Source organism: Ricinus communis, chromosome 4 (genome assembly GCF_019578655.1).
Source record: "Ricinus communis isolate WT05 ecotype wild-type chromosome 4, ASM1957865v1, whole genome shotgun sequence".
NCBI lineage: Eukaryota > Viridiplantae > Streptophyta > Magnoliopsida > Malpighiales > Euphorbiaceae > Ricinus > Ricinus communis.
The window spans coordinates 26,643,574-26,667,857 of record NC_063259.1 but is presented as its reverse complement, the minus strand read 5'-3'; the positions used below and the strand labels follow the sequence as shown (position 1 = coordinate 26,667,857).

The window sequence follows — 24,284 nt, the reverse complement described above, 5'->3', positions numbered from 1 at the left end:
AATAACTACCATTCATATCTTGCTTCTCTAAATAACTAAAGACAATGTATTTACATTGTATCTTATATGTATTTTTGTTTATTCTAATAAAACTATGTATATGTAGGTATCAATTGTGAGCCACATTCTGTCCCTTGCTTCTTGTGCATCTGATCCTGCAGTCCCTTTCTTTCCCAGAGATATTGTAGCACGGGCAGTTCAAACAGTTGTAGATGGATTTTTGGAAATGTGCAGTAACTTATTATTGTGCTTTGATTTACTCTGCTGTTTTCTGAATCGTATTTGTGAGGTGAAGATGTCTTGGATGCAGGGAGAATTATCCTTCAAGTGTAGCTGTTATTGACAAGATTAACATTTTTCGGCCAGATAGAGTTTTCATGGTGATTATGTGACTTTTAATACAATTCTTTTGCGGTCCAAGATTGCTCAATTTCTTTAATAATTTTTGCATTTCTTTGAATTATGCAGTTTATAGTTGAGATGCATTATAAAATAGCAGCAGCAGTTCATCACAGGCATAGATATCATAAGTTGGCTGGAATTCAGGTGCTTATAGATGTCCTTGGGCACAGAGCTGGTGTTGCAAGCACTTCCAAGTATGTTACTGTCAAAAACTATAGGATCATCTACAAGATGGTGTTTCATTGGAACAACTTAGTTATATTTGAATCTATGTATCACATTGTCAAATGAAGCTTGAGTAATGTTAAATGTGGTAGCATTTTGTTGCTAGAGAACTTGCCTTTTCTGTTTCTGGATTGATATTAGGAAAATTGTTAGGTGCTCAGTCAACATAATGTGATTCTTTGCTCTAATTTCTGTTGCATAGTCATGCTTAGTTGTGCTTGAATGAGTTATTGTATGTATATTAACGGAGGAAGAGCAGCTCCCATTCTGGTGGGGAATTCAAGGGGCTTTTCTCTATTTATTTTTAATGTTTGTAAATCAAGAACCATATGAATACTCCTGCTGTTCATTAATTAATGCAAAAACGTGTCTTGTTTTCTTTTTCTTCTACAAAAGTTTATGTTCTTGCACCATCTTGATCTCTCCGTATTATTGTGTTTTTCCCACTTTCTCCCTCATTAAATGAAGAAAGCAAAATTTGTTCTGTGTATCTGCAGATTCTTTTATGCCTTCTTCTCATCTCTTTGATTTTCTAGTGGTTTGGAGTCTTGGAGGTCTGCTTGGTGCCATCTTCTCTTTCTTCTCTTATCTTTCTCATGCTCCTAACTTTCGTTTTCTTTTCTCTTTTTTTCTTCCTTTCTGATTCTTTACATACTTGATTCAAAATCCATTTTCTCATAATCATGGCATGGCATGCTTGTCATTTCTGTTAAATTCAATCTATTACCGCATCTTTCATTGGGCTCTGCAGAAGAAATTCAAGTCCCTAAAATTGGCGGATGTGAGCAATTTTCTTAAAATTGTGGGAGTTAGTGACCATCTTTGTGGTTTGAGTATGTCATCTTTTGAAGTTGATGATGGATGTTTATATTGGAAGGCCTATCCTCAGTTATAAGTTGCTTCTCTTTCTCTCTCTCTCTGCTTGGTTCCTCCTTCTATTTTGGTGCTTAATTTTATTTCAACAAGTGGCGTGAGATTTTTGCAGTAATCTATTGAACTTTAGTTCATTATGTTTCAGAAAATCAATTTTGTTTTCTCCATTGTATTTCACCGTATTATGTGTCTATTTAAGTGAATTTTATCTCATCATTTGCACAGTTACCTTTTCAATTTGGTTGGGCAATTCATTGGTTGTTGGGCTTTGCAAGATCAATGTTGTCGCATAATTTCTTCATTGCTGGAAACATTTAAAAGAAACCCATCTGAAGATATTGTCAGAGTGCTAGGTGAACAGCTTCAGGTACTTATATTCTGACAACACAATATCTTTAGTTGTCCCAGATTTTCTGCTCTAGGTTCTACTCACTGTTTCTGTTCATGTAGTTTTTGGTGTCAAAGTTGGTGGCATGTTGCATTCCCTCTGAAACTACAAAGGAAGCTTCTGGCACTAGATCATCTCAAGCCTTGTCTTTGCTCTTCCAGCTAACTGTGCATTCTGATTCATCTCTTCACGATTATGTTAGAGTAGGTTTCTCTGACTTGATAATTGAATGTAAAATTGACTTTTGTATGTAGAATTAGTTTTATTCAATGGGATCTCAATTTATAATTTTATTTCTTGGAAACATGTGGTAGTTTTATTTTGTTTATTATTTTGAATTTGTTAAAAAAGTCATGCATTAGAATTTGCTATTCTCTTTGGTAGGAATTGGAACCATTCCCTGAGACAGATATCTTTGGTGAGATACGAGGGTTCCATCAGGAGTTATGCCAAGCCTACTCTCCAAGGGATCACTTATTGAAGGTAGACTACCTTCAATTATAACATGGTTTTCAAGATTATCAGTATGTTTCTTTCTTTGTTATTTCCTCTTACTCTAATCTCACCTTTATATCGTATCTTGCTTTCTTTTTTCCCCTAGTTTGTCAACAGATCTTGCTACCTTCCACCCAGATTACTTTTATGGAGGTGCTTGCTCTAAGCTTTTTGTGCTCAATAATTTTCCATTTTGAATTTATTACTGATTTTGAGTTTTTTCTAATAGTGACATTCTGGTCATAAGAATTGAAAGTTGCATTTGTAGATTCTCACTTAAATGCTAAACATTCTTGCAGTGTACAGGCACTGCACAAGAAGTTGCTCATGGGGGAAAACTTTCAGAAGGAAAGAAACACAAAAGACTTTGTGGAAGATGTAAATTGGCATTGTGACCCAGAAATTATGCAGGCAGTCTGGGCACTTGTTCGCATGTGTGGGTCAGTTGATGCAGATAGCATTAGATCATTGGTGTCTGACTTTGTCTCTAGGGTATGATTGTTGTAGATGTTCTAGCCTTTAGTATCTTCCAATTTTCCTTGCAAAGGAAGGAGAAAAATTTCCAGAAGATTTTGATTTTTTCAACTTCATCTGCAGGTTGGAATTGGTGATCCACATTGCGTTGTCTTCCATCTACCTGGAGAATCTAGTTACTTTAATGTCTGCAGGCCCACAGCTAATGACAGCCCTACTGAAATTAACTTTAGCATGGATACTGTCATTTCTGAAGAACTTTTGATTACACTTCTGAAGCTTTTAAAGAAGTATCTGATGGATGACTCTGTTAGAATAGTTGATTTGACATCTCAAGCACTTCGGGTGAGTTTGTGCAGAGATGAATGCCTTTGCCTCTTAATTGCCTTACAGACTGAGGTTTTTCTATGCTCGCTTGATTGCTGATCTTGAGTACCTAAGATCTTGGTTACTTGACCAATGTGTTCTTCCACATGTTGGCAATTTGCCAATTTATGATGAAGCTGGTGTATTTTTGTATTGGTCATTGAAAATTAGTGGCGGATATTGGACTGCTACAAATTTAGTTAATTCACTAGGAATTAAATACTTAAATCTTTTTGGCTAGAAATGATAAAGAATTAGAATACATATGGGTAGAATCAGCCAGGATAATTAGATCGAATAGCTTGGATGCATTATGAGTATAGTTATTTGGACTTTGGCAGAGTGATGGAATGGGGAGTGTCAACCTCTTGAGTCTGTCAAATTAGCTCGGGAAAAATTATTATTCTTGTAAATGGTACTTTTACTTCCATCTGATCTTGGATGCTGTGCATGTTATGAGAAGTTGAGGTTGTCGGATGTTGATGTGTGAAATTAAAAATTCTTGTCGGCATACTCAATTGCTTTTCTTTTTTGGGTTAATATTTGTCTATTTAATTGTGCTTAGTTATGCCTTTTCTTTCAATATGAAATCCTTCTTAATTAACTTCTGCTCTTCTTAGACCTTCAATAGGGTGTTCTTATTTAACTATATTACTTTCATTTATATGTATTCTTTTGCGCAATTTCTGCACTATCTTATGGTAGTATTTATACTTTACATGCTCACATATGTATTTATGTATGCATGTATTTGTTATACTATTCTTATATTGATGTTAAAGATTCTTTTCCTATTCTTAAATTAATTTTTCTTACTGCAGATTTATTTCAAGCTTTCAATGTGTTTAGGAACTAGTTTATTTACTGACAGTGAATGAAGAAGTATTGAAAAGGAAATGAAAAAGGTTCTTATGCAGTACTTCTATTAAAACAGGGAATACTTTCAACTGAAAGGGGTCAAGGCGCTATATTGTCATTTGATTCTTATGAAAGATCTCTTATTGAGGTATGCTTACTCTCCATTATATTTATTCTGTGATAGTAATATTATTTTTCAGCTGAAGTAGATCTTTCATGTCATTACCTGGGAAGTAAATATTATACCATTGTCTACTGTAGATTAAGCTTGTCAAAATAGTTTTAAGTTGATGTAAGGCTACTAGCAAGTTAGAGTGTGGGTACATTCAAGTTGTTTTGGAAGCTAGACAGGGTAGAATGTATATGGACGATTAGGGTCTGTATTAAAGCATGGTTAGGGATCAAAATCAAACAAGTCCATCAAGGTTAAAGGATCTTTTAACTTCTGGTTTGCTGCTAATGGTAACTTGAAGGGCTTTTAGGGTTTTTTTAACTATTATCTAGGCATATTATTTGGGGTTCTGATTTAATGGGAGGAGTTTCATGTTGGGGATGATAAAACTATTGGTCTGGACCTGCTGGCTTGTGCTTTTAGGTTGAGTGGTTTTTTTACAGGAAATTAAAGTCTCTCCAATTGAAAGGTTAGAGTTTGAGTCCTAACTGCATCCTTCTTGTTATTCTTTATAGCACAAGATAAGGTGAGTATGCTAGATGTTTAAACTATTCTTGCTGCTCTCAACTATAAATTCCGCTTTTAGGTTGAATGGTTCTCTGACATTTTTATGTATGAGTGAAATCTAATATGCTTGATTAATTGAAGAAAAATAAGGATTCTAAATCTGGTGTTTACAATTCTTTGGGATCATGATCAATGTCTTGTTGGTATCACAACTAGGGTTGAATTCTCACATAGTTCAGAATGCATGCAATGCTTTACTAGTGTATTTATGTATTTGAAGTAAACCTGTGTCTACTAGTATTTGAACTCTCCGGTCTTAATGGAACATGCTTATCTGTCTTCTTATCATTAGCCTTTTTTGTGTGTAGCAGAATATATATGCTGGAAGTTATATTCTTTTTTATTTCTTTTTTCTTTTTGGGTGTGATATCATGTGTTATATCTAAAGGTGATTAAAGTGCATGCGGGAAAGTTTTATAAAAATAAGCGCATGCATTTCTTTTAATTAGAAGTCACATCTTGTTAAGGAAGATAGTAGAACGGTTACAAGTATGGATGATAGACACTAAATGTACCGATCTTGTAGATTCACTCGAAAGGTGTAAATGTTGAGCTGGTGGAAAAGTACCTTTTGGATCTGGAAAGGAGGTTTAGAGGTAAATTGCTGCTAACACTCTAGAAATCACTTATTTTTCATTAAAAGCTTTGGGCATGTAAGTATTGATGCCTGAATTATAATGTCGTCTCCCTGCCATTCATATGTGTGTGTGTGTGTGTGTGTGTGTACATATATAATGGGGAAGAGGACCAAAACATGCCACTACTGAGACAAGGATGGGCTGTCAAGACTGTAGAGGAGGTAACATGGGCAGTTGGTCCAATCTAGTATGGATTAAAATAAGCAATACTGATTAAAATAAATAATACTGATCAAAGAGATGGAAGAAATAGAATAGGATGCTGGATCATATAATATTCATCTTGACAAGAAATCACTGACATGATAGAATATGTATCACAAACACAAGGGCTATAGCTCAGTTAGGTAGAGCACCTTGTTTATACACGCGCCAAAGCTTTTCTCTCTTTATATAAATATTATATGTATATATATATATATACATATATATGTATGTATTTATTGTTATTATATTACTATGGATGCTTTCTGCAAGTTGTAGATTTTGTGTTCTTTTGTTTTGGTTTGGTGTATCATTGAAGTTGGATTTGCTATGTCCTAATCACCCATGGATATATAATGACATCTTTAAGTCAATATTAGCTGAAGCAATTCCACTTGAGGAATCTACTTTATGGGAGACACCTAACAGAACATTTGAGATGTGGATATGTCCTCTTGTGTACTCATTGATTGGCTACAGCAATGATATCATTCTAAGGTATTATATTTCATATGTTTGAATCCCTTATTCTGTTGTTTTGTAGTTTATTTCTTTTGCTTTATGTTGGTATCTCGTTTTGCTTATCACGCATGTCTATTAAATTAACTGTATTCTCGCGGACTTGCTACTTGAGGTTATGCCAAGATATCGTTTTGTTGAAAGCTGAAGTTGCAGAGCTTCTTCTGCCAAGTGTTATTGTAGATCTAGCCGGAAAGAAGAAAATGGACCTAGATCTTCACAAATTAATCTCTTCGCAGGTTACATTTTTCAGATCTTTTGATCAGTTCTCTTCATAATTGATATTTCACTAGTCTCCAGTTACCTTTTGTTAGTTAGTCTCAAAATTTAAGAGTATCTAATTAAGGATTGGGTGTTTATGTCATTTGACTAATTCTTTTTTTCCCCCCTCATCTTGCGTGGATCCAGTACCTTGAATTCAAGCTTTATAGAAAGAAGTGATTTGAAATTTGATGACTGGGAGCTACCTTGTATGTGACATGCATTCCTAGTGTTTGATAAGATACAAGGGCATCATCATAAGGAGACTTACCATGCTTTAGAAGCGTATTTTGCAGTCAAGCATCAAAATTCTCTTATGTCACACATAAAAGAAAGTGATCAATCAGTGAAAATAAAAGAGGAGGATGCTGTGAGAAATGGATGTGTTGGGAGATAAACCCTGGTTCTAGTTAAGTGAAAGATTTAATTACTAAAGGCATGTTATAAAAATAGCTGTTTAATTCACTCGATGTCACAACAGCAGAAACAGAGGCAGGAAAGTAAGTATAAGTGAAAATGTCACCAACTCAAGTGCATATCTTTAGATAATATCTGATTGAAAAAAGAAATTATGTTTCAGTATTCAAGTATTTTGGGTGTAGGCTTTGTGTTGGGTGGTCTGACCTTTATGCGATGCTTAAATGAATCTTCTCCTTGGAGATCTGCTTCTCTCTTTTCTTGTTGTTAATAATTTTTACTCTAAGCAGCTCAAATTCTCCTTTTAAATTTCCGATTAAACATGAAATATATATATTTTTTCTTTTACTTGTCTTAATCTTTTTTCTTTTTTGTTTTTGTCTCTGTGATCTAAGGTAAAATATGCTCAACAGAACTTGTCAAAGAACATTGAAAGAAAATAAAATTTTGACAATCCATCGGCTTGGAATTGATTGTGATGGCAAATTATTGTGTCCCTGTTACATGCAAAGTCTGTCGTGTTATTGTTGCTCTATTTTGATATTACATTGTGCATGCTCCTGAAATGTTCAATTATTTCACTGATGTGCAGGTGCAGGAGCATATATTAACAGAATCTAATAAGTTGATAAAATCAATTCAAGTCTTCCTGAAGGCCCTTAATGAACTTCGATTACATTATGTCTTAGAAAGATCTTCTGCACCATCAAAGAGAGATACTTCCAAGGCAGGTTCAGAAATCTCAGTTGTTTGTTTATGTTGCACTTTAAAAATCATTTTACTTTGGCCCTGTATGTCTTTTTTTTTTGTGCTGAGAGTGATTCATGCACCACATCCTGCAGCATGTTTCTTTACTATTACTCTGCTATAGATGATTTTTATTGACATTTCTTAAGGAGGAAGTAAAAAGGAAGAGGAAGCATGCTTTCTAATAAAGCATTTCCTTTCTTTTGTTTCGTATAAAAGTGACAAGGTTGAAACATGGTAGGAAAAAAAGGTTTCTGATTTATAGTCCTTGAGTTGATGTTGCTGCTTCAAGTTTAAAATGAAAAGGGATATAGTCGATGCTAAATGGTTGGGATATGGATAGCTGATTCCATTAGCATATGGAAGAAAGAAAAGATGTTTGTTGAGTAGTTACTTGATCAACCTTTTTTCTGGTGCTTATAACCTTTGTTCATTCTTTGTTTTAGTGCAATTAACGAAGAATGAAAATTCTAGTTCAATGGTGATGATGTTAGAAGTTGTATTTATGCACATCGCCTAGTTAGTGAGTTGCTATGTTGTATATATGTGGATTGGGCACCCTCTTCCTTTGAGAACATCGAGCAACCAAATAGCATATCGGTTGATTATCTGTTGTTGCTATTACCTATGCATGATAAAAAAATTGATGAATTATAATGCTAGAAATATGGTTTTGCAGTATGCTAAGCCATCTAGTTCTGCGTCAAAATCTCGTTCCACCTCTGCAAAGGCTAGAGATGCAATGGCTATGTCAAGTGCAATGACAATATCAACGTCTTCATGGGACAAGGTATGTTTTTGGACATGCATATAATTGATTGTTGGAGTAATGTTATTTATGTTTGTTGAGATCATGCCTAAGAATGTTCTTCTTGACATTTTAAGCTGTCTTGGGCTGTAGTTTATAGAAGAAGACTCAAGAGAGATGAACATATCTTTGTGGGGACTTATTAGGAAGAGTTCACCATGACAAATTTTTTGGTGCTAGAATATTGAAATTTTCTAGACAATAATATCAAAAGTGTTCATTGATTGAGTACTTGGAGCTTGTTTGGTTCAGCTGCTCAATGCAGTTAATAGTTGATGGTTGATAGCTGGTAGCTGATACATTAAACCGTTTGGTAGAATTTTATTAGATTTGCTGTTAGTATGTTAAACGACCAAGGAAAAGACTCATGTTATAATTAATTTTACTTAACTCAATATTATTTATTGTTAAAATTATTTATAAAAATTATTGTGAAAGATAGGGCTAAAATTTCAATTCCAATAATAAAAAGAATTTCTGATTTCAAATGTCATATTTATATAATTTCATAATTATTTAATTATTAAGTTTAAAAAGTAATTACTGAATTACAAAAAATACTAATTATATGAGATCAAATTAAAATAAGTTGTTATTATTAAGTTTTAATAATGACAATATTGTCTAAATAAATTAAAAATCAAATCAGCTATTAACTTATAAGAATAGCTCTAAAATAGAGCTAATATAATCAACAACTAATTAGGATTAGTTTAGCTATTAACTGCCGATTCTTCTATCTTACCTAATGGGTTTAATCTAATTGTTGAGTGAGAAACAACTACCAACTACACAAAACATCTAAACTAAACACCCACTTACTAGGGAAGAGACAACATAGATGGTTTAGGTTGTGAATATAATTTGCTATATACATATGCCTGGCAATGAGTTAATGATTGGGCAAAGGGAATGGGCATCAAAGAGGAAAGAGAGCCCATCCATATTTTGTTTGTTTATAATTCGTTAGCTCTATGTTTTAATCATTTCTCTCTAACTATCTTCATTCTGCTTAATAAGTCCTTTTTCAAGAGTATTTGTTGGTTGTAGCCCATAGTTTCCTGTCACTGTAGGGTAAGGAACATCCCACCAAGGCCCAAAGTGAAATTTCTTGCAGTAGTTATTTTCATTTCATTTGTTGTGTTTTGTGATGCATTAGACAGAGCTGATAGGGAGGAGGAATTCATGGTACTGCTTTTTTATATTATTTGCAACATATGTGTTGTTCCCGTTTAAGTTTTCTGATAGCCATAATTTTGGCAGGTTTATTGGCTAACCATTGATTACCTTCTTGTTGCTAAATCAGCAGTTGTGAGTTATATACTTGCCGCATATTTTTTCTCTTTTATTTTGGTTACAGTTTTGTGATTTTTATGTCTAAGGTACATGTTTTAGAAAGTTTGTCTTACAAGGATGTACATGCTTTATAGATTTGTGGCTCATTCTTTACCTCTATGATGTACGTGGAATACTGGTGTGAAGAATATTTTAATAGCCTGACTCTAGGGAGACCAGATTTCTCCCATCTTGAGGTGGTAAGTTAGTATTTACCATTTTTGCCAATAACGTTACCTAGCATATAATAATTCAATCTTACTGCTGTCGAGCTATGGCTCATTTTTAGTGCAATCATTGTAGAGAAACTCATAGATAATTGTGGATTGACATGGTTCGTCCCTGAGTATAATTAAGCATTAAGATCATTTCACTGCTCTCATTGGTTTCTTTAAGGAAATAATAGCCATCTATCTTTTGTTTGCTCATCAGTTGCCAGATCACATTGAAGTACTTGTCTCAGCAGTCACTCAAATCAATGAACCTGATAGCTTATATGGGATAATCCAGTCATACAAGGTTAGTATGTGTCTCTATGTGTGCTCGTGCCTTTTTTTGTACGTGTATGTGTTGGTCATTTTTTAAACATTTTCTTAAGTTGGCTGCATCCGTGCCAGCATGCTGGTTTGTACACTGCTGAGAGAGAGAGATCACACAAGAAATTGAAAATTTTCTTTGAAATATCCGTTGAGAAATTTCCATGAATTAAGGGAGAGACAAAGATGGAGCAAAAACACCATCCTTGTCATTTTCTTGTGTGACATGCATGTTCACTTGCTGGTGTGTGCATTGATTATGTACTGCTTTATTTGAGGATTTTCCTCTCAATTATTAATTAAGCTCTTGTATCAGTAAAATCATTGATAGATTTTATGAAAAAACATGTGCAAATTCAGTAACTTGGGCTACTCAATCAACTTGACTATTGGAACAAATGATAGCTTTACTTCAATTTTCAAACACCGAGTGACCTAAATTTATTGGGTCTAGTAGTCATAAACAGGGGGCAAGTTATTGTAGTCAATGACATGCATCTTAGTACGGAGCTGGAAGTTGTCTCTGTAGTTTTGCCTGTCATATGTGGGATTTTTCAAAATGTATTCTCACAACTTGATCATTGGTTTTGGGAATTTGATGGAGTAGCTGCCCTCTCAAGTTGTTACCTTTGAGCATGAGGGAAACTGGAGCAAGGCCCTTGAGTACTATGACCTGCAAGTACGTTCAAATACCATGCTGCAAATGAATGAAGGATCTAGAAGTTTGACAGTAAAGCATACCCAATCACCACCACATCTATCCATCTCCGAATCAAAAGATGAAATAAGGCACAGGAAACCTTATAAAGGTCTAATTAGATCTCTTCAGCAAATTGGTTGTACGCATGTGCTAGATTTGTATTGCCAGGGATTGGCTTCTCAGAAGGGTCAGGTTCAGCATGATTTGGAGTTCATAGAATTGCAGGTTTGCCTTTTATCCAATTAATGTCTCGAGGTGACTAAATGGCCTCCTTTTTACTACATCACCAGCTTTAAAAATGCCATGACTACCAAAAATTTGATACTTGCTAATTAATAGAAAATGCAATTATTCTTGTATTGGAGCTTATTTGGAGCCAGTTTATAACGTTCCCTAAATATTGTTTACCTATATTTGCAGTATGAGGCTGCTTGGCGTGCAGGAAAATGGGATTTCTCCTTGCTCGTCATGGGAAGCAATTCTCCTCCACGGCAAAATATCAAGACTGATCATTTCAATGAAAATTTGCACAGGTATATCAGTGATATATGTTTGGTTTTAAGTGGACCAAGGTATGCTACCTCATTGTTTTTTATGGGAATCTCTATGGATATGGATGATGCTAAGAACTTGTTTGGATTACTATTTCCTGCAAGCAACTTTTTCATCTTAACGGAATAGTAAATCCAATAAAATAATTTTCTTTGTGACCTTCTTATGTTTCCACTTTCTCCCTCAATATTTGGAAGGCATAACATTTGAGGTTCTCTATCTCCTTTCCCTCATTCTTGTATCACTTATCAATTTGAATTTAACACTTGTGATAATATTGCTGGTTCAATTGCAAGTCTTTTTTTGATGATGACAGTCCATTTGCTAAATTGAATGTTCTGAATATTAGTTTCAAGTCCAGACTAATTTAGGAAGTATTATATGGCGAGGAAAGGAATGGACCTAGAGATCTCAGTAATTTCAATAGAAAATTAGTGGGAGCAAATATTGCTCTTGTAACAAGCGCAAGGCCTTATGAGTGCAGTGAATGTAGAAACTGTATATTGTCATGACAATTTTGGACTCCTGCAATTTCATTTGACAGAAATTTGGTGCATCCTAGTTATTACTGATTCCTTTGACAGAAATCTACCTTGTTATTTCCAGAAATGGAAATGGAAAAACAATATCTAGTTATTTGTCTTTTCTAGCACTTCAGGAATCAAAATTTGTGGTTTTGCAGGAATGAAATTATTAATGCCTTTTGGTATCACAGACCAGGCTTTCAGCATTATGAAATGTTTGATCGTAAAAGAAATAGATTGATGCCAGCCCTCAAACTGTTAGAAGACAATGAAGATTTGACCAATTTGATAGTTCGAGTATACCAATATGCATTAAATTTTATATCATTAATGCTAACACTGTTTTACTAGTTGATAAGAAGGAAGAGTTTACAGTAAAAGATTCTGACAAAAGCTCTTAGTACCTAGTTTTATTAGCTATCACACTTATTTTTAGATGGTTGAATCTTTGATACAGCATGCCGCTAAGTGCTTGGTAGTTGGGTAGCATGATTGCTGACCTGATGATATTATATTACTGTCACTTTGTATACTATTATATAAAAAAATCTGTACTTGGTTATATTATTTTTCTCTTCTGAAAGCTGTACCTCTATTAGTTCTTGTTATCATGACCATATCTTTCCTTCAATATGTTCTTATTCCCTGTTTTTGTCTTTATTGGGTGCAATGTTAGTTGTCTAAGGGCATTTCAAGAGGGAGATTTTGATGAATTTCACACTAAACTGGAAGGTTCAAAGCAGGTACTTTCTGTATCATAATGATTTTCATGCATAGGCTGCTCATTTGGCATGATCTCTTGGTGTTTTTTTTGTTTTAGGAGCTTGTGCAGTTCATCTCTTATGCAAGTGAGGAGAGCACTGAATACATCTATTCAACAATAATTAAACTTCAGGTACCTAGAACCCACTTTTAACAAATTCCACATCCATTAAGCCACAATCTATCACAGCTTAGCTATACCTTGTTTCATGTATTGCTTCTCTACTGGTAGACCTACTTTTAGAGATGAATAACTGATGAAGGATGTGTTGGCTCTTAGTCTGTGGATTTCTAGTTAAAATATTCTAGTTTTCATCTCCCTTTTTTGACTTAGTATAGCTGTATTCCTGCTAATATTATGCTATAGTTTTGTTTGTGCTGCCATTTTTACTTCCAATTTATCTTGCTCTGTGTAAGGACCAGTGGTTTTAGTCAATGTAAGTAGCTGTTTTAGCATTTTTACAAAGTTGTTCTTTTTAAAAAAAAAAAATAAGGCAGGGGATGTGGGAGGGAAAAAGGGTTCGCAGTGGTGGTCAGTAACTTTTAAACAATATATTTTGACAATATACAATGGTGCTGCATGAAATTTTTCCATTGCAAATAAAAGTTCTGGCTTCTACCTTAATGCAGATTCTTTATCAACTTGGTATGGCATGGCATATACGATGGATAACATCTCCATGTGAAATGATGGAATTTCGTACTCAGAAGCACCAAAGTTATACAGAACCTGTGTTCCCTACCATGGATCAGGTATTCGTCTAATGCCTAGCAATAATCTTCTTGTTCTGCAATTATACGGTTTTCTAGTAATTCTCAAGTAAATTTTATCAGTATGCTGAAGGTGTTGATGACTTCAATTCCTCGTGAAAAAAAAAAAAAAAATCTCCAAAGCAGATGCATAGTCATCTTAGTATTCTAACTTAATTGTCTGCTTGCTACTTATTGTTAAAAGTCCACAAGGGTTATGATTTGTGTTTGCTGTTTTACGACTTTGTGATACAACCCCGACTGTAGGGTCACTGATGTGACTCTAGGGGTGATGCTGATGGACCTTGAGTTTGAAGTGTCAGAAATTCCAAGTAGAAGCAACTTTTCCTCTGAACAAGATTCTGTTTGCTACTCGCATGACTCCACAAATCTTCCTTTTGAAATCCCTATCCATTCCACCAACAACCACAATGAGAAAACCTTTAAAAATCCTTGATTGCTGCTTCATGAGTTCTGTTCACAGTAGTGAACATGTGAAAATTATTCTCATCCTAAATTCTTCTAATTTACCCATTTGGAGTCTAAATTATTTGTCATATTTGGTCTTAGTTTACTGCCATTAAATCACTAAAAACGAATCTATGGTATAATGTTGTTCCTAAAAGCTTTTGCAGATGCTATTTATTTTTTCATTATTTTTAATTTCTCCTTGCTTTCCTATGTCAAGGTGATCCTCTGTGCAAGAAAATATTCATAACTAGTTTAATGTAATGTCTTTTGGCCGCAAGTTCTTACCTTGATATTAGGTTTTATATTAATCCTCATTTCATGGTATGCCTTGATCCACGTGTTATTGAGAAAAGAAATTTTGCGTCATATTTCTAAGAAAAGTTTCATTTTTATTTACTCGCCGAATTACTAGAGGTAATTTTTGTTGCCTTACAGAAGTTTTGAATTTTTATCTAGTTATCATGGTTGAATATGAATTGGAGCTCCATTTTGGAACGAACTCAGCTGCATATGAATTTATTAGAACCATTCATAGCATTCAGGCGAGTTCTACTTCAGATCTTGGGTTGCAATGAGTGTTCTTTGCAACATCTTTTGCAGTCCACATCCACTCTCCGCAAGGTAACATAAGTGTTCTAACCCAAAACATTTGGTTGTAACATAACAGTTCTCAATACCCTCAAACATCTGGTTTTCTGCCGTTCTAATTTTCTTTTTCCATGGTTGACAGGGTTCAAGGTTTTCTCAAGCTTCTGCCGCTCTACATGAGTTTAAATTTCTTTGTATTGCTAGTGGTGAACAATATTTATCTTCCTATTGGCTTGGAAGGGTACAAAGTCTTCTCCCGTCTTTCACTTCTTTCTTTGCCACCAAGGCTTAGCATAGATGGTCTCTTTTCTCCTTTTCTTTCAGCTTCCCTTTTTGAAAAAAAATGATTGTTCTGGTAAGGTCCTGGGTTGAATCATGGCGCTCTGTCCTTGTATCAGAAAACTTTGCTGATTATTGAACGACTGAGAGTTTTCCTTATTTTAACATGTATGGACCTTGCATTATCATCTGTATCTCATGTAATCATGTTCTAAATTTGCTTAAGCCAAATTCACCATATCATGATCCGGAAATTGCTTAGAGGTGTATGTGTAATCTATTTTCTATCCTATTGGCATGTCATGTATGGACCCAAAATTTCACTTCATGAGAACTTATGTGGAAGTTCAATCAATTTTTAGTGCTAGGTGTCTTTGAACTCATGAACTCTTAGTCTGATGGCACCCCAAACAGCCAAATGTCTTGTCTTCCAGTTATCTTATTCTCGTAAATGTTCATTTTTCAACTTCTACCTCAAATCCAACATTTTTTGTTACATAACTAAGATGTGATGTGAAAGTTGATTTTATTAAAACAATCTTATCCATGGCAGCTGGAAGAAGCAAAGCTGTTGCATGCCCAAGGTCAGCACGAGATGGCTATTAGCCTTGCAAAATATATCTCACAAAATTGTCACTCAAACGAAGAAGCTTCAGATGTGTATCGTATGGTTGGAAAGTGGCTAGCAGAAACTAGATCTAGCAAGTTGGAACTCATATCTTGAGAAAACTCCTCTCTACCGTCTATGTATTACTGATGCTAATTTTTCCCCTTGTGTACTCATGTGATTGCAGCTCAAGGACAATTTTGGAGAAATATCTAAAACCTGCAGTTTCCCTGGCAGAAGATCAGAAGGCTACTCAGAAAAAGTCAATAGAAAGACAAAGCCAAACACATTTTAATCTTGCACACTATGCAGATGCTTTATTTAGGTCCTATGAGGAAAGATTAACTTCTAGTGAATGGCAAGCAGCAACGCGTTTGAGGAAACACAAGGTATCAAACTCTGTGTGCATGCGCTCGTGTGTGTGTGTGTGTGTGTGTGTGTGTGTATGTGCGTGTCTGAAAGAGAGAGATATTAGTAGTTTCATATGCATGTAAATGTTGCAGACACTGGAGTTGGAGGCACTTCTTAGACGGCTTAAAAGTTCAGCAAAGGTACATCTCAATCTCTTGTTTCAACTCCTAGTCCTCTTTGAATTTGCATTGCCACCGTGATAAAATTAGTTTTGATAATTCTAGGGGGACAAGACTGACTATTCAGCTAAAATTCAAGAGTTGCAGAAGCAACTTACATTGGACAAGGAAGAGGCTGAAAAACTGCTGGTATTTTTTCTATTTTCTATGTTGTAGGAAATGATAGGTATAAAATGACCTTATTTGTTGACATTTTCTGGAGAGACCATCTGTGATGATCAGAAGAGTTATTGAAACCATCGACGCATATGGAACTATCATACTGAATCCATCATTAACCATTGAAACTAGACTGGGTAGTAAAATCATGATTTTCTTTTTTGTTACATGCATATCAGTGAATTACTTCTTTGGTTGATCTACTCTTTATATGGTACTGTCTATTTCAATTTAGGATTAACATTTAAGTAAAGCATTCAATTGGTTAAAGCATAATAGATTCAAGTCAAACTGTTTAAGTCACATATCTTCATCTCAGGATGACAGGGACAATTTTCTCAACCTAGCATTGGAGGGATACAAGCGATGTCTGGTCATAGGTGACAAGTATGATGTACGAGTGGTATGTACTAGTTATATAAAAAGTTAGCTACTGAGCTTAGTAGTTTAAACTTTGAACACTTTATCCAATGAAAAATTTGATGCTATTGAATCTGGAGTCCTTATACAGAATTAAAGTTTAATGAAAATGTTATTGGCTTCTGGCATCGAATTATTATTATATTTTGTTTTCATTCATCAATCATTTTGAAATATCATAATAAGTGAACCTTGACTTTGTGTATTGCATATATATCGACTTTATTATCACTAAAGAATCTTGTTAGCATTCATGGAGTCCAAATGCCCTCTGACTATTGAATTTATTTGCTTTCAGGTGTTTCGACTTGTTTCCCTGTGGTTCAGTCTCTCTTCTAGACAAAATGTTGTGACTAACATGCTTACCACTATTGATGAGGTAAGTCTCAGTGAAGGTTCTAGTTATAAACTGTATTACAGATAACTGCCCTTTTTCAGAAATCTTGATCAAATATAAATTGTTGAATGTTTTCTTTTATTTTGTACTGGGTCTTTGATCTTGTTTCGAAATTGTATGTAGGTTCAGTCATATAAATTTGTCCCGTTAGTTTATCAAATTGCTTCAAGGATGGGGAGCTCAAAGGATGGAATGGGACCTCAAAATTTTCAGGTTTCCTCTTGGCCCAGTCTTCTAATTATTTTCTTACCATCTCCTCTTGAAGTTGGAGTTTCTTAATCTTTATTTTTGAATTTTGCAGTTTGCTTTGGTTTCTCTTGTGAAGAAAATGTCCATAGACCATCCATACCACACACTTTTTCAGGTAATTAAGTTTGGATTTGCGACTGGCCTAACTTAGTATGAACTCTTAACTTTTGTTACCTATTTCACTTCTCTTTACTGCAATTTTTCCCTCTCTTTTGTTGGTAGCTTCTAGCTCTAGCAAATGGTGACCGTATCAGGGATAAACAGCGCAGTAGAAATTCATTTGTCGTGGATATGGATAAAATACTTTCAGCAAGAAATCTTCTGGACGAATTATCATCATATCATGGAGCTGTTATTGGACAAGTGCTTCCAACACTTAATTTCATTTGTACCTCTTTCAAAATGTTTGTTCTCATGTCAAGTTTTCCATGAACTACAATGTTCATCTGTGTTCTAAATTTCTTATTCATGTAGATGAGACAAATGGTTGAGATCTATATCAGACTTGCACAGCTTGAAACAAGGAGAGAGGTTTGTCAAATGTCAATGCATTTTGAATTAATATCTATGTGGTTTCTTGCCGTCAGGATTTGTTTTATGATCTCTTACAAAACCTCATTTCACTGAAATGAGATAAACAAAGAGAACGATGAAGAGAGAACAGCTAATGTCACACAACTTATTCAATATGTCTTGCAGGATACCAACAAAAGGATGACATTACCAAGGGAAATCCGCAGTGTTCAACAACTAGAACTTGTAAGTGCTCGTCATGGCACTGTCATCTGATTTGGGTGTCTCTTTAAAGATGAAACTTGTCTCGGGACATGATATATCTGTTAGAAAGCCGCAGATTTCTTTTTGTGTTGCTCTGGGTTGAATAAGTAACATACTGTGATAATCTCTCATCTGCATTCCATTATCGGCTTTGTTTGTTTGTCTGGTCTTCAGGTACCTGTAGTGACGGCTAGTTTCCCAGTGGATCGTAATTGTAATTACAGTGATGGCTCCTTCCCATACTTTAAGGGACTAGCAGATTCGGTTGTGTGCGTCTTCTAAATCTGAAGGCAACTTTGTGTTGCCTTACTGTCTTTCAACTACAGTAGCTATACTTATTGTTGATCTTAATATATTGTTCTGCAGGGTAATGAATGGTATTAATGCCCCAAAAGTGGTTGAGTGCTTTGGTTCTGATGGTAAAAAATATCGGCAGCTAGCAAAATCTGGAAATGATGACCTCAGACAAGATGCTGTGAGATTTGAAAACTGTTATTATTATTATTATTATTATTATTATTATTGTTATTATTATTCTTAGTTCCATCTTGGCATCTGTTTATAGACTTCTGGAGAAGTCAAAACTGCCCTGGAAGCATAGAGGTCCTGATGACCTTGTTCCAACCATTATTTCCTAGTTTCTAATTTCTGATAAGCTTACTGTTAACATCTGTTTGTGAGCACATGTTGACCATTTATGTCTCCCATTCTCTGAATTACTTTTTGGATTCTTAATTCCTATGTGCTGGATTCTGGTAATTTTGGAACAAGGCAACCAAGCCCATTGGTGATTAGACATGTTTTTAAATTCTAAAGTTCTCATGCAAAATATGGTCTTCTAGACAGCAGATTTAAGTTTGGCCAAACTTATTTTGGAATTAAATTTTAGTTGAGCCAGTTCGTTTCCAGTTGAAATTTGGAATGGCATCAATAGTTTGATGAAGATCATGCTGTTCTGCTTACATAATCGGAAAAATTAGAGCTTTGCAGTTGGGGTGTTCCCTTATGTCTGTCCTAGTTGAGATGCTTGTATGTTAGTTAAAATGTAAAATTTCTTCTAAGACTACATAGCTCATATTTCCTGCCATTTACATGGTTAATGAGTCTTCAAAATATTCTCTGCAGGTTATGGAACAATTTTTTGGTCTGGTTAACACATTTTTACAAAATAATAGAGATACACGGAAGAGAAGATTAGGTGTGCGTACATACAAGGTACCTTCGTTTAGTATTTTATTCATGGAGTATTTTATTTTGGCTATGATGGTGATTGTCATGAAGTCTCTGTCATGCACTGTCCAAATTGTTTTCTTAATAAAGTCCTGTATTGTACTGTTTTACTGCACTAATTAACATGATGCATTTCTTTTCTCATGATTTTCTTTGTAATATTAATATCATGAAGGGTATATTGCATAACTGATGCAGCCTGATTTAGCAGAGTTACCTGAGATGTATGATGGTACTATTTGAAGGATGATTCTGATTGTTCTATTTGTTTTTCTGAGACTTGTGGCTCATAGTGGATGGAAAGTGTGATGATAGTAGCAACTATTGATTCTTAGTGAGATAGTACTAGCAATTATTGATTCTTACTTCTACAATTTGCAGAAAAAGGATTGCAATTGGTCGTACTAAAGTAGTTCTTGACAATTTTAATAAGTACTTTATTTTTAATGAAATAGGTTATTCCTTTTACTCCAAGTGCTGGTGTTCTTGAATGGGTTAATGGCACTCTTCCCCTTGGAGAATATCTTATAGGAAGGTCAGTTAAATCACATCAGTTTAAGGCTGTGTCACTAGCAGGTCTTATAATATGGTTGAATAAAATTACTGTTCCATATCTTGAATTTTCAGCACAAGAAATGGTGGTGCTCATGGTCGCTATGGAATTGGAGACTGGTCATTTCTCAAATGCAGAGAGCATATGTCAAATGCAAGTATCATACTGTTCTGTGGTTCAAAATAATATTCTTTCTCTAATCTCATGAATTTCCATGAGTTCCAAGGAACATTAAGGAGAGAACATTAAGAAGATATTTTAAGAAGAAAAGAAGTGGTTCTAGAGCTACTATTTTGAAAATCATTATTATCATTCCACTGACAGAATTTCTCATAAGTCAATGCAACATTTTAATAGGAAAAAGACAAGCGTAAAGCATTCCATGAAGTTTGTGAGAACTTCAGGTTTGTCCTTACTTTTGGGTAGATAGAGATCCAGTTTCCAAATATATAAGCTAATGATTCTTAACTCAACTCAAATTTCGATGCAGGCCTGTTATGCATCACTTTTTTCTGGAGAGATTCTTGCAACCAGCTGACTGGTTTGAGAAGAGACTTGCATACACACGTAGCGTGGCAGCAAGTTCTATGGTCAGTGTATTCTACCTTCTCTGGTTGTTATTCTCTATCTTCTAGGAAAAGTACTGTTCCTTGTTCTCTCTTTTTCCTTTTTCTTTCTTTCTAGGAAACCTCTCATTCTAATTTTATACACTGCACTTTTTGCGTATTTCCTTTTTCTTTCTAGGAAATCTCTCATTCTACTTTTATACACTGTAGTTTTTGCATACTTAAAGCTTGAAGAGATGGAATAGTTTACTGAAAGCTTATTTTTTTAAAGTCATTTTTAAGTAGGATCATCTGATAATTCTGGAAAATTGTTGAGTTGCATCTCTTCTTAATGAAGTAGCTTGGACCCAATATTACAATATTGAGGTGGTTTGTGATATTTAGTTTTACTTTCAGGTGGGCTATATTGTTGGCCTTGGAGACAGACATTCGATGAATATCTTGATTGATCAAACCACTGCAGAAGTAGTTCACATAGATCTTGGTGTTGCTTTTGAACAAGGCTTGATGCTCAAGACACCAGAGCGGGTTTCTTCCAATCCTGCCATTCTCTTTCCCTTTTAGCTTTTTTCTCTCATATAGTATTATACTCTTTTAGTGTCTAGTTATAGCTTGCATCTCTTCTTTGGATATACTGTGACAGATTCCATTCAGACTGACAAGGGACATAATTGATGCCATGGGTGCAACTGGAGTAGAAGGTGTCTTCAGAAGATGCTGTGAAGAAACTCTGGCTGTTATGAGAACAAATAAAGAAGCACTACTGACCATTGTCGAAGTATGATAACTTTGCTGAAAAGTTTTCTTGAGCAAATTGTAAAGTCTTATATTTCATGAGGTGGGAATTTTCCTGCAGGTATTTATCCATGACCCCTTGTATAAATGGGCTTTATCCCCTTTGAAAGCCTTGCAGCGCCAAAAGGTATTTCTGTAACTTGTCCTTCTCTTACCCAAGTATCTGATGTTTGAGTCATAGATGTAACAAAGACATGATATTTCGTTATTTATTAGTAACAGAAAGAAGTATCATATCAATACTTGCATATTGTAATGTGTCAAAATGAATTCCATAAAATGGAAATGCAAGCTTTTGACAAAACGAAGATATACCTCATAGACCTTATCAGTGCGGCGGCCGACTGTTGCAGCTATCCTTGTGACTAGGCAACTTACCATAAAATGTACCATGGAAAAAGTCTCTAGTGATAGTTCTCCCAGAACAACAAAATTTATTTGATGAAACTAGCAAGGTCCTGCGCCCAAATATATAAATCATCCTAGGTTAGTGGTTTAACTTTCAATGGGGCATTAGCTTCATTTTCTTTTCTTTTTTTTTTTGTATACTCTGGTCTAGTTCCCATCCTGCAGTACCACTGAGTTCTTAATGACTTCAGATTGCTCTGAACTTGCTGCAGTGAAGTACATTTTAGTGTTTAAGATGACCATATCACTGCTCATATTCTTTTTTTTTTGCCTTTGCTCTTGTTTCCATAGGAAATGGATGATGATCTAGAGACAAGTTTGGAAGACTCTCAAGAAGAATATGAAGGGAACAAAGATGCTGCACGGGCGTTGATGCGCGTCAAGCAAAAACTAGATGGATATGAAGAAGGTGAATTGAGAAGTGTGCATGGACAGGTAATTTAGCACGAGGTTTCCCTTTTGCTCTCAGCAGATGAGTTAGCTATGGTGTAACCTTACTCATAGAATCAGAGTGCTATGTTACTTGCTTTAGTCCTAAACATGCGACATGACTGGTACTGTCTTGCAGGTTCAACAGCTTATTCAAGATGCCACTGATGCTGACCGTTTATGCCAACTGTTTCCTGGATGGGGAGCTTGGATGTAATGTAAATATGATTTGGTTTGCCACAGAGATGGCCAGTCATCTTTGTATAGGCGGTTTGTCATTTGGTGTTTTTGTCTGAGAATGTCTTGGGTGACATTGGCTGATGTATAGTAACATTTTTTACCCTATAAGCTGTGCATATAGATACAGTAGATATAGAAAATATCGAATATATATGTAACGCTTTCGTCCTCAAACGGAAGCGACTCCCCACTCCATTTTTGTCCCTCTTATATTAATCTTTGGCAAAATGCAGTCTCATTTCCAAATTTTACTAATTTAACTTCAGACATTCTTCTACTATTATTTAATATATGATACCTCAACTTTTATTTTCTTACTATTTTCAAATCTCAATTTCTGTTTTCAATTTCTATCACTTATATACATGTATTTCATATTTCATTTATTTATATTGTGAAAAATTACATAAAGCGAATAAAAAATAAAATACATGTTCAAAGGTAATGAATGTCAAAAGCAGAAAATTGAGGAGTGTTATAAATTAAAAAGATAATTGAGAGGCCTTGGAAATTAAATTGATAAAGTTTAGAGGTGAAATTATGTACTGTGGTTATATTTTCTACGTGTATTTGCAGAATCTATCCACTTTGATCTCGTGGATAAAAGATGAAATGCCATTTGAGATTTTATTTAATGGGCTCCAATGGAATGGAAATAAGATAAATCTTAAACTAAAAATTGGGATTAGATAAAACTGTCACCGGTTCCTTCCTACTGACAGGGAAGCGTGGAGTTTAGATAATTCTGGGAGGGATAATATTTGTGATCACCGACCTTCCTCAGAATTTGGGGGACTGGGCCTGGATTTGAGTGGTCCCTCTCACTGACGTGCCTCAAATTGTTGTATGCTCATCGTCGGCCTATTTTTTTATAATTCTTGGGGCTCAACTATGAGGTTCATGTCCAAAACATTTTATCAGTTTTGAAAGTTTAACTTTCTTGAATAAAATAAATAGGAAAACGCGAGCACTTGTAGTTTCAGTTTCATGTTATATATGTTCTTGAGCGAAGTAATCCCTAATGCTCATTATCTAGACAGAAATCAAAATTTTAGTATTTGTTAATGTCCAAGCACAGTTTTCCAGATAAGATTTCAGTGTGGATTTTAAAATGTCATTATTTTTCTACAGTATCTCAGTTCTTTCTTTTTCTTTTCTTTTAATGTTTAAAGAGAGGAATTAATGTTAATCCTACAAACCGAATGGACAATTCCTTGCTTAAGCTTTTGTTTCTCAATAATTTTTCTTTGTGGCTAATGGCCTAATTTGCCCCTAATTGTCCTATGTGCTGACCGCTAACATCAAGTTGCATGGTCCTGTGATCACGAGTTTGAATAAAATCAGAGCTCTATGATTGCATAGTCTAGTTTCCAAAAGTGGGTGTACTATGTAACACTTTAACTTAGGCATGTGAAGAAACTCCATTCTTATTTCCCAATTCGTGCCGCAGTACCTAGCGAAATTTCGCCCTCTTTGTCTTCCTACCCAAGTCTAAAGACTCTAGACCGTCACATGCCCAGTTTGATTATTTCTTTGGCCATTCAAAACAATGCAGTCCCAAGTTGCTAGAGTAAAGGACCAATAAATAATTTTTATGCTATTTTCTACAAATTGAAGAGAACTACCATTCCCTCAACTTTTTTTTTTTCCCCTATTTTTCTTCACATGCCTAATGCAACTTTATTATTTGTCAATTACAAATTAGCTTTATGATTATTGCGTTACCCTCTTCCAAAAATATGAACTTTTTCTCAAATAGAAAATAATTGAATGTCTGCCGATGTGGGTTAAAGATTCGTATGGTCAAAAATCTATTTAGTATTTATTATGGTGTATTAATGTTAAAGACGTATATTATTCTCAGAAAAAAAAAATGTTAAAGACGTGTATTATTTGGAGATTGGAAGCTTAGGCTTCTTCCTTTGTCTCCAAGGCTCTAACGAAATTGTCAAC

At 34.8% G+C, this 24,284-nt stretch overlaps 1 protein-coding gene across 9 annotated transcripts in view; it reads left to right on the top strand.

Moving 5' to 3' along the window:
• LOC8289003 (serine/threonine-protein kinase ATM) overlaps positions 1-22,586 on the top strand; it is a 37,728-nt gene extending 15,142 nt beyond the window's left edge. For 6 of the 9 annotated variants that reach the window (XM_025159320.2, XM_048372693.1, XM_048372692.1 and 3 more), the window contains 48 exons: positions 107-228; positions 311-380; positions 469-596; positions 1,726-1,867; positions 1,951-2,091; positions 2,273-2,371; positions 2,490-2,536; positions 2,683-2,875; positions 2,981-3,202; positions 4,158-4,229; positions 5,347-5,416; positions 6,043-6,160; positions 6,297-6,420; positions 7,452-7,586; positions 8,286-8,396; positions 9,678-9,725; positions 9,845-9,949; positions 10,182-10,268; positions 10,893-11,210; positions 11,406-11,518; positions 12,738-12,804; positions 12,882-12,956; positions 13,454-13,576; positions 14,501-14,665; positions 14,775-14,873; positions 15,465-15,616; positions 15,706-15,907; positions 16,022-16,069; positions 16,154-16,237; positions 16,587-16,670; positions 16,986-17,066; positions 17,208-17,297; positions 17,386-17,448; positions 17,556-17,696; positions 17,808-17,864; positions 18,033-18,092; positions 18,285-18,379; positions 18,477-18,585; positions 19,236-19,325; positions 19,796-19,875; positions 19,968-20,046; positions 20,251-20,297; positions 20,384-20,483; positions 20,856-20,987; positions 21,103-21,237; positions 21,316-21,381; positions 21,954-22,097; positions 22,231-22,586. In XM_025159320.2, the coding sequence (XP_025015088.2) occupies positions 107-228; positions 311-380; positions 469-596; positions 1,726-1,867; positions 1,951-2,091; positions 2,273-2,371; positions 2,490-2,536; positions 2,683-2,875; positions 2,981-3,202; positions 4,158-4,229; positions 5,347-5,416; positions 6,043-6,160; positions 6,297-6,420; positions 7,452-7,586; positions 8,286-8,396; positions 9,678-9,725; positions 9,845-9,949; positions 10,182-10,268; positions 10,893-11,210; positions 11,406-11,518; positions 12,738-12,804; positions 12,882-12,956; positions 13,454-13,576; positions 14,501-14,665; positions 14,775-14,873; positions 15,465-15,616; positions 15,706-15,907; positions 16,022-16,069; positions 16,154-16,237; positions 16,587-16,670; positions 16,986-17,066; positions 17,208-17,297; positions 17,386-17,448; positions 17,556-17,696; positions 17,808-17,864; positions 18,033-18,092; positions 18,285-18,379; positions 18,477-18,585; positions 19,236-19,325; positions 19,796-19,875; positions 19,968-20,046; positions 20,251-20,297; positions 20,384-20,483; positions 20,856-20,987; positions 21,103-21,237; positions 21,316-21,381; positions 21,954-22,097; positions 22,231-22,308 (5,211 nt within the window). In that variant the 3' untranslated portion in view covers positions 22,309-22,586. Of the gene's footprint in view, positions 1-106; positions 229-310; positions 381-468; positions 597-1,725; positions 1,868-1,950; positions 2,092-2,272; positions 2,372-2,489; positions 2,537-2,682; positions 2,876-2,980; positions 3,203-4,157; positions 4,230-5,346; positions 5,417-6,042; positions 6,161-6,296; positions 6,421-7,451; positions 7,587-8,285; positions 8,397-9,677; positions 9,726-9,844; positions 9,950-10,181; positions 10,269-10,892; positions 11,211-11,405; positions 11,519-12,737; positions 12,805-12,881; positions 12,957-13,453; positions 13,577-14,500; positions 14,666-14,774; positions 14,874-15,464; positions 15,617-15,705; positions 15,908-16,021; positions 16,070-16,138; positions 16,238-16,586; positions 16,671-16,985; positions 17,067-17,207; positions 17,298-17,385; positions 17,449-17,555; positions 17,697-17,807; positions 17,865-18,032; positions 18,093-18,284; positions 18,380-18,476; positions 18,586-19,235; positions 19,326-19,795; positions 19,876-19,967; positions 20,047-20,217; positions 20,298-20,383; positions 20,484-20,855; positions 20,988-21,102; positions 21,238-21,315; positions 21,382-21,953; positions 22,098-22,230 lie in introns of those variants that run through there. The other 3 variants (XM_048372694.1, XR_007215449.1, XR_007215450.1) reach the window with 3 other exon arrangements.
• Positions 22,587-24,284: the final 1,698 nt, after the last annotated feature.